Source organism: Aedes albopictus, chromosome 2 (assembly GCF_035046485.1).
Source record: "Aedes albopictus strain Foshan chromosome 2, AalbF5, whole genome shotgun sequence".
Classification (NCBI taxonomy): domain Eukaryota; kingdom Metazoa; phylum Arthropoda; class Insecta; order Diptera; family Culicidae; genus Aedes; species Aedes albopictus.
In genome coordinates this window covers 93,370,714-93,380,741 of record NC_085137.1, presented here as the reverse complement: position 1 = coordinate 93,380,741, position 10,028 = coordinate 93,370,714, and the positions used below count along the sequence as shown (strand labels likewise).

General features: G+C 41.6%; 1 protein-coding gene across 1 annotated transcript; it reads left to right on the top strand.

Annotated features, from left to right (window-relative positions):
- Positions 1–967: 967 nt before the first annotated feature.
- On the top strand, positions 968–6,611 carry LOC134287668 (uncharacterized protein K02A2.6-like). Its single transcript, XM_062850070.1, has 2 exons — positions 968–4,103; positions 4,194–6,611. The coding sequence occupies exons 1-2, from the start codon at positions 2,308–2,310 to the stop codon at positions 6,502–6,504; spliced, it is 4,107 nt and encodes a 1,368-aa protein (XP_062706054.1). The 5' UTR covers positions 968–2,307; the 3' UTR covers positions 6,505–6,611.
- The last annotated feature ends 3,417 nt before the right edge of the window (positions 6,612–10,028 follow it).

Here is a 10,028-nt window from a genome sequence, read left to right as displayed (position 1 = left end):
GTTTCAGTTACTTGCCGAATATAGGTTTATCTTAATTAGTTTCACTGGGATTGCCTCTGGGTTTGGGGGCGTATTGGTTTACATTACACAGAAAAAAAATGTAATTAAAATTCAGCGAGAAATCATGCACGTAATGGGAATGCTAGAGTTAGTGCACTTTTACATTAAATATAATGTAAACTTACATTACCATCGTGTAAATTTCCGCCAACCATCGCGTAAACCATCATAGACACCAACCAATTACGCGACTGTTAGCGGAAATTTACACGAATGTAACGTAATTTTACTTGATATGGTCGGGGTTCTGCTAAACCGAACCAAAGACCATTTTTTGAAAAATTGAGTTTTCTTACCCATTGGATGAAGAATAAGATGATCTTCCTTCCGGGTAAGAATCCAGTAATTCTGACAGCTCTACGTGGAGTATATTCAAAATTTCTGTTTGGCAGAACATGCAAAAAATAAAATTGCATCCAACCAGAGTGAACTGTAAACCATTCCATAGAATCAGCGAAATATTTTAGTTTTGGTCCAAATGATGAACATTTCAAGTTTTCCTCATCGCCGTCAGATTTCTAACTTCTAACCGACTCATAGTAACAATCTGTGAGAGAATTTAACACGTAAAGAAAAATACGGGTGTCGGAGGATCCAATTATGTTTCGATGGCGTTGATCGCCATTTTTCCAAATCACATTCAGCCAGACCGAACCAAATCCACTGCATTTAAAAATCAATTTATTCTCAACAATACAAAAATGAACTGGTTTTGAATACATGCGTTATGTCGATACACCTCCCACTGATTATTTAACCCAGGAGCCGTCATTGAACAACAAGGCTAATAAGAATAATAAAGTTTGAAAAAACCCAAACACTTAGTTCACTTTAGCTGATCGAAAATTGGCGTTTTCATGAAAACCATCCTTGAGAAGAATGTTTGAAACTTTATTCAGACGTAACTGTGATGTATTAATCTTAAGAGTGTCAAATAACTTGAGTCACGAGGAATAAAGAGAATGTTCAGTTACAGGGGGAAGGACAATATAGAATAAGCGGTGGGATAGGGAAACCGGGTGAAATAAAGATGGCTTTTTGAGTGCGAGACTAAACCGGACTAGATGTGTTTGGTGGTGACAAATTCCAAAATCGAGGACGTAACAATTTGGCGAACGAGGTTGGGGATTTATTTATCGCGGTTGTGAGTTGTTTGGCAGGCAGACCCTCGAGAGAAACTTTTTGGCGTTTGGTGAGCCAGGTGAGTGATATTTTCGACATTTTACCGCTGATTTTACTATGGGATCTTGACCAACAACACTAAAAGCATGATTGTAGTGAATGGAGGGTACTACGCCCTGTTGTCCGGGTGATACAAGTGAGGTTATTGTCAATTTTATCATAGTGATGGTGCGAACAACAAAGTCTGTCAATCGTGAAATACCAGTGGAACTAGAAAAGAAAGCGGTGGTGTGGAGTTTGAATGATGTTGCATAGAATATGAATTAGTGTTGGTGATGGGAAAGGCGCTGTTAGCCTTGGCGTCGCTCATGGAAAGAATTCTGAAGCGGTAAGTAATGGTTAACTGAGAGAGGTAGAGATAGAGCAGAGAGTTAGCAACTTGAACTGTTGGTTCAAGATTTTTGACCGGAATGTGTATGTGCGAGTGTCCTTGATTTCTTCAGGGGGAGGTGAATCTAAACTGTTGGTTTAGAAGATAGTTCTGTGAAACCAAGAGCTCCAAACTGTTGGTTTGGAAGATAAAGAGATGTGAACTGCTGGTTCCATCAGAGTGAAAAATGTTGAATGCTATGAGGGAATGAGGGGTCAACTACTCAAGAAATATTTTGTCTGTACTGTTGGTATAGATTATTTGGTAAAACTATGACATCCGAACTGTTGGTTTGGAACTTGAGGCATAAGAATACTAAGGAGATGCGCGCTGAATTGAGCTTGGAATTCCGAGATTCTTTCGGGGAAATAAAACATAGAGCTGTTGGATGGGAGTTAATTGTGAGTTTTATAAATGAAAGAACTTGAGTATTGGGAAATAATGTTTTGGTAAAATTACACTTATAAATAAATAAAAAAAAAATAAAATAAAAATAAAAAAACTGGAGGGATATATCTCACAAAACTATAATCATGCCTTAATTATAAAGCAAAAGGGACTGTTTTCATATGTTACCTACAATCATGCAGTGTTCATTGGTCAAGAAGAAGAAAAAAAAGAAAGCCTATAACATATAACATGGAGTAATATATTTTTTGGATCATATATCATTTTTTGATAGTGATTCAAACACCATGGAAGCATTTCGGCCAGTGCGGCCATTTGACATGAACATTGAGGATAACCGCATGGCATCTGAATGGGAGAAATGGAAAAGACAACTGGAATGCTATTTCATTGCTTGTGGAGTTCAAGATCAGTCCGACAAACTTGCAAAGCTCTTGTACCTGGGAGGCCCAGACTTACAAGAGTTGTACGATAATCTGCCAGATGCAAAGCGTGTTCCTTTGATAGTAACAGAACCTCCTCATTACGACGTGGCCATTAAAGCCCTGGATGATCACTTCGAACCGAAACGGATGATTGCATACGAGCGTTATCTGTTCAGACAAATGGCTCAAAAGCCACAAGAACGGTTATCTGATTTTGCGTTGCGCTTGAGGATCCAAGCCAAACGATGTGGGTTTACTCCTGAGCACTTTGAGGAAATGATCGTGGATCAAATTACCGAGAAATGTAATTCTGAACCACTACGAGTTGAAATTTTGAAGAAGGACCACAGATCTTTGAGTGAAATCATTGCTCTGGGAACTACCATGGCTGATACGAAAACAAAGTCGATGCAAATGAGCAAAATGAGCGGATCTTTTGGCGGGGCTTCAGACGAAGCTAGAATTCAAATGGTGCGGGATAGGTCTTTCCGATCCAAACCAAGATTGCCAGTGAAGGTTGCCATGAATCAAGGAACAGTAATGACATGTTTTGCGTGTGGTCGTCTAGGACATCTAAAGGCCAGTAAATGGTGCCCGGCAAAAGATGTGCAGTGTAATAAGTGTCAGGCATACGGCCACTTCTCAAAGACGTGTTTTCGGTTCGGATCTTCAGGTCCGGGTTCATCATCAGGACAGGAGAGGTTCCATCAGGACCAAAACGCTAGACTTGGCAAACGCAAATCGGAATTCAGGAGCAACCCCGGGAATAACAGCTACGGAAATGAGGGTTTTGGTAGACCGGCAAAGCGCATTCGTGCAGTAACGGAAGAGGATGAGCACGAGAAACGGATGGAGAAAGAAGATGGTTATGTGTTCTACGCCATGGGGAGCAACGAATTTCATTTCGCTGTCGGAGGAGTTACTATCCGTATGACTATTGACTCGGGTGCAAATGCCAACATTATTTCGTTGGAAACTTGGACTCAAATGAAGGAGGCAGGGGCAATAGTCACAGATCAAGGGCACCCAGAGCGGGTTTTGAGAGCGTACGCGTCGGACACTCCACTGAAGCTTGTCGGTACATTCAGAGCTAACATTACAGCCGGTTCTAATGAAGTAAACGCAAAGTTCTATGTCGTAGACGGTGGTCGCCAATGTCTGCTTGGAGCAAAGACTGCCGAGGAACTACATGTCTTGAAAATCGGCTTTGATGTTGCGACAGTAAGTGGGGGCACTGAGGCGTTCCCTAAGGTGAAAGGGGTACTGCTGGAAATCCCAATTGACGAGTCTGTCCAACCAGTTCAACAGCCGTACCGTAGAACACCGATCGCAATGGAGAAAATGGTTGAAAAACGACTCCAAGAACTGCTGGATAAAGACATAATCGAAAGAGTTACCGAACCATCGGCCTGGGTTTCTCCTCTAGTGCCGGTATTGAAGGATTCCGGTGAGGTTCGACTTTGTGTGGATATGCGGCGAGCAAACCGTGCTGTTCTTCGAGAAAAACACCCTCTGCCAGTGATCGACGAGTTGCTTGGCGGAATAGACGGGGCGGTTCGTTTTTCCAAAGTCGATGTCAAAGATGCTTATCATCAAATCGAAATTTCCGAGCGATCCCGAGGAATAACCACATTCATGACAAAGTACGGGCTATTCAGGTAAAGCATAGTTTTTGGGTGTTGCCATGCTCATGAGTTACTGAAATAAAACTATCGAAGAGAACTTATGCGTTTCATTTTCTTTTATAGATATAAGAGATTAATGTTCGGTATCTGTTCGGCTCCCGAGTTATTCCAGAAGGTGATGGAGACAATTGTTGCTGGCTTGGAGGGCGTGGTTGTGTTTTTGGATGACGTAATGGTTTATGGGAGGTCCAGTGAGGAACATGATAGGAGACTGAATGCTCTTCTGGACCGATTGGAATCCTACGGAGTTTTGCTCAATCATCAAAAGTGTCAGTACAACGTTACTAGTCTACAGTTTCTGGGTTATGATCTATCAGCAGACGGGGTGAAGCCGACTGAAAGTCGAGTACAAGCAATCCAGCAATTTCGTGCTCCGCTGTCCGCTTCTGAACTTCGTAGCTTTTTGGGTTTAGTGACATACGTGGGTAGATTCGTACCTCATTTGGCATCAAAAACCGATCCTCTTAGGAGCCTTTTGAGAAAAGGAGTTCCATTCAAGTGGGAAGAGATACACCAAAAAGCTTTTGAGTCGATCAAACAAGAAATACTGTCGACTGGCTTTCTGGGATTTTTCAACCCAGCGGACACCACCTTGCTCATCGCAGATGCTAGCCCTACCGGTCTTGGAGCGGTACTTCTTCAGGAAAATCGCAGTAATGAGAAAAGAATCATCGCTTTTGCTAGTAAGGCGCTAACAGACTTGGAGAGAAAGTATTTCCAGACAGAACGGGAGGCGCTGGCGCTGGTTTGGGCGGTTGAGAGGTTTAAACTGTTTCTTCTGGGAACAAAATTCAAATTGATAACTGACTGTAAGCCGTTGGACTTCTTTTTCTCTCACCGATCGAAGCCCTGTCCGCGCATCGAAAGATGGGTGTTGCGAGTACAGTCATTCTCTTTCGAAGTCGTTTATCAACCAGGAGCCACCAATCTCGCGGATTCACTTTCAAGACTGCCTGTCGTACAACCGAAGCCTTTTGATCAGGACACGGAGTTGTATATCATGAAAGTTACAACCTCCGCGATTCCTGAAGCACTGACGATTCAAGAGATAGAAGAGCATACAAACAGGGATGATATGATTCAGAAGGTTATGATTGCGCTTGATAATGGCGTCTGGCCAGATGAGATTAAGATGTTCAAACCCTTCCAAACAGAGTTGTATCGATCGGGAGGTCTATTGATGAGAGGTGAACGGATTGTTATCCCTGCAGATCTTCAGCAACAGACGCTGCGAATAGCGCATGAGTCGCATCCAGGCATAGTTTCTATGAAAAGAAGGCTGCGGCAGAAAGTGTGGTGGCCTGCTGTGGACAAACAGGCAGAAAAGGTGGTGAAGAGCTGTAAATCGTGCACAATTGTGTCTGCCCTCGATCCACCGGAACCGATAAAGAACACTAGGATGCCAGATAGAGCATGGGCGGATTTAGCAGCTGATTTCGTAGGGCCTCTTCCGTCGGGGCACAATCTCCTTGTCATTGTCGACTATTTCAGCCGTTTTGTCGAAGTCGTCGTAATGAAGCAAATCACCGCTACGTTAACCGTTCAAGCGTTCCATGAGACATTTTGTCGGTTTGGCTTTCCAGAGACGCTGAAAACCGACAATGGCCCCCAATTCACGGGAGAAGAGATGAAAACATTTTGCAAACAGTTTGGAATAGAGCATCGAAAGACCACTCCATACTGGCCTCAAGCCAATGGGGAAGTGGAGCGCGTTAATGGGATGATCGAGAAACACTTGAAAATAAGTCATCTGGAGGAGACGGAGTGGAAGTGGGATTTGCGAATGAGTGTCCTCATGTATAACTCAACGCCACACTCGTCCACAGGAGTTGCACCATCGGTTCTGTTGTTTGGTAGATTAATACGCGATAAGTTGCCAGCAGTATCCACCGGCCCAAACCGATTGATCGAAGAAGCAATGGACCGGGATAAAGTATCGAAGCGGAAGAGTGCTGATTATACGGATAGTCGTCGGAGAGCTAAACAGAGAGAACTGAAGGCCGGTGATATTGTCTTCGTCAAAAGGATGATAAAGGATAATAAATTGGCATCTACGTTTAGCCCAGAAGAATGGAAGATTGTTCATCGCTGCGGATCTGATGTAACCTTGCAGTCCATGGTATCAGACAAAATTATCCACAGGAACGTGGCGCATCTCAAGCTGCGGACATCTAGTCGAAGTGACAGTCAAGAGGAAACATCGGACGAAGAAGAAGTATCAACAGAAGACATCTGGAGCAGCCGAGGAGGAGCCACCACTCAGGAAACTGATGGCCATGAGCAACAATCGGGAGAAGAGTCATCAGTGCGTCCCCGAAGGATGATCAAGAAACCAGGTTACCTAGAAGACTACAAAATAAATAATTGTCAGTGATTTGTATGAAAAGGAGGAATGTGATGTATTAATCTTAAGAGTGTCAAATAACTTGAGTCACGAGGAATAAAGAGAATGTTCAGTTACAGGGGGAAGGACAATATAGAATAAGCGGTGGGATAGGGAAACCGGGTGAAATAAAGATGGCTTTTTGAGTGCGAGACTAAACCGGACTAGATGTGTTTGGTGGTGACAAATTCCAAAATCGAGGACGTAACAGTAACGACTGACCTTCAGCTAGTTAAAATGACCTAGAGGTAACGCGCTTCGTAATCACTTAAATGATCCAAGTTCGAATCTCTTTTATATTTTAGAAAACTTTTTGTACTTAGTTCACTTTGGCAGAACATTTTCATGGTTTTCTTCGACCAGTATAAATTTGAAGTACACAAATTGCTCCACATTCACATCTCAGGCCCTCAGGGCATGCAAGGACATCGTTTGACATAATCACTCTTGCTCTGTGCCTGCACAATACACATGCACCGCCTATAAAATAAAATCATGGGTGGGAAGGGCTGAGCTGGGAGGGCTTCCGCCGTTTACATTTCACACTATTTTGAAACCTCTGTGCTACCATACTACGCGTCCTCTCTGATTCATGTGAAGGATTGTGAGTGATATCGATTTCAACTTCATAGACACTGAAAAATCGAGATTTTTTATCACATTCCGACTGGTTTTCTCTGAAACAAAGAAACATAGTCAGCCACACTGAACTATAAACCATATTCCAATGTTTCTGTTCAGCCAGAGTGAACTGAGTGCAAAGTACTGAGAAATTAAATGTTATTATATCAACGATTTTAAATAATTTTTATTTATTCTTCATCTCTGATGGTTAATAAAGGCTTGAAAGCTACATGTGTGCGAAAAAGTTTCAAATATTCTTAGCTATTGTTTGTTTCTGAGTGGCTGAACTTTAAGCTTAATTATCTCGGAATAAAGTTTTTGGCGCTTAGTTCGGTTTAGCAGAACCCCGGCCATATCTCATGTAAATATGCACTAACTCTGGCATTCCCTTTATTAAGGAGATGAACCAGCCTCGGGCTGAAAATCTCCCTAATAAAGCTAATAATAATAATAATTCCCTTTATGTGCATGATTTTTCGCTGAATTTTACATGAATATTTTTTTCTGTGTATTCACAGTTATCGGATAATGACACACATTGTGTTTAGTATGAAATATTTAAACTTGAGCACCTAAGCTACATTCTCAAGTTCAATGATGGAACCACTAACACTGTCCTTATTAACCCTCCCTTGTGCATTGGGTCATTTTTAATCCTAACCATGCACTACGCCAGAGAGCTGTTTCTTAAAAAGTGCAGCATGTTACTGTTAGTACAGCTTTATCAACCAAAAATTAATGAAACGTTTCAAAGTCACGTCAAAGTGAGTGTTTAGCATTCAATTCAACGCAATTTATCTATTTCTGCCCGTCATTGCGTATTACTAGAAAAAATCAAATCAACTAACCGTTGCACGTGTCCCTCTTGATAAAAGGTAAATGATTCGCGGAATCATCATCCTGGGGTTGTTGCTAGGTTTTCTTTTTTCGCCAGACAAAAAAAAAAAGAAATCCGAAAGTAACCATTGTGTGCTGGCATGCCAAATCCTCACCAAAGAGCACAATTTGATTCATCATGCTGAAAGAAGAATAGAAAAGAAAGCGCCACGGATCGAAATCCTATTTCAAGCTACACTGGAATGAGAAGCATGTGGGATGAGGCAATTTCCTTTCAAACGCATAGAGCGCCCCCGCAAAACACAACCCACCAACCAACCGACCATCCTTTGTTGTCTTCGGTCGTCGCGACGACGACGACGACGACACACAGTCTCCGCCAGAGTGGGAAACTCTTTTTTCTACCCAATTTTCCACGCCCAACTCGGAAATTGGGGCTGCGTGTTCGTACACAAGCGTCTGGCGGGATTCAAAACAACACAACACCAGTTGCCGGAAAAGTGAACAAAGCGGGAACCAAGTGGCGTGTTTTGACTTTTTGACGGACGCTTTGTCAACATTATTTTGTGGCGAATCGACGACAACGGGAACACGAAATTGTTTTATTACTGTTTTAGGGGATAAAATTGTTTCTTCTAAAATTCTATTCTTATTTTTTTTTTATTTAATCAACAATTGGGTTCTTTCTGTCTTTATCGACTTTTGAAAACATCGTCGATGGAACTCAGCGATGGAGACCGTGTTGAGGACGCTAGTAACAGTTGCATAACAGTTTATGGAGCAAACGCTATTGTTTCTGGACCGATTTCTTTAAATTCTATATCTAAATGACTGGTAATGGCTCTAGCTTCTAGTTCCGTTTGTGGAGTATGCTTTTTCCCGGGTAATGATAGGCTTGCCAAATTCTGCCTTTACCAGTCATTTTTTGTCACATTGTCCACATTCCTGGATATTGCGGTCTTCTGATTTTCTTGGGAGAGTGGCCAATTTTTGGTGAATTTTTAATCTGTCAAACTTCATCAATTTACAATTTATTCATGTCAAACTTCATCAATTTACGGAATGAGGGCTTTTTCAAGAATTTTTGGCCACATTGCGGGACCTTCCGATCTCCTGGAAAGTATTCAATTATTGCCTTGCGAAATGTCGTTTTTCCAGCCTCCTGGTTCCCCAGGCGAAGTAACAAGTTATCTTATCAGTTAAGAAACTTACCTTGGGACATATCAAACGTCATGATAAAACGAGGCACATTATTCATTGAAGCATACTTCAATAATTTTTTACATTCGTCTGGAATTGTTCCTTAAATTTATTTTGACATTCCTTTACTTGACTGTCTTTTGCTCAAGTTTTTCTCCTGAAATTTCTTGTGGTATGTGTCCTATACTTTCTTCATTAATGTTTTCATGAGATTCTCCTTGAATCTTCTACACTCTTAGAATACCATGTAAATATAAGTTCACTTGGATGTACATAAAAGGAGCCGCCCGTTTGACACAAATTTACGTCTTATATCACATATGAAGTCGAGCTAGTAATCGCTAAAGCCGAAGCGAGAGATAAAACATATGTAAGTAAAATAATGAAATGGATTCGAACTCTGGTCCGCTGATTGAGAGGCACGTACTATACCTCTCGGCTTAGGGTGGGGCTAATTTCAAAAAAATCTCTCCGATATGATTTCTCAAGTGGAAAGGGATCTACTAGTCGAAATAAGTCAGCTGTACAAAAATGAGCGATTTCGGTTGATATTTAGGGGTGGCGCAAAGGGTTCAAGTGAAATTTTTGCTACACACCTAGAAAATATCATGTAATTTTAAGTGTCCTGAACCTGACATATACGAGCATCTTCAAAAACACAAATTTAGAGGTTATAACATGTAAATTTACGTCTTTCAAGACACCCCAAAATAAAACTTATTTTTTCTTAGCGTCTAGCAATCACTAGAACCGACTTGACAGATTAAACATGGAAAAGTAAAATATTGCCATGCATGGGATTCGAACACCGGATCTGCTGATCGTGAGTCACGTCGCTTACCTTTCGGCTATTG

What these genes read in the sequence shown, in the direction of transcription:
- LOC134287668 (XM_062850070.1), top strand. Translation starts at nt 2,308, where the DNA reads ATGGAAGCATTTCGGCCAGTGCGGCCATTTGACATGAACATTGAGGAT. An exon ending in ACAAAGTACGGGCTATTCAG is followed by an intron (nt 4,104 to 4,193) that starts GTAAAGCATAGT and finishes TTTCTTTTATAG; the next exon opens with ATATAAGAGATTAATGTTCG.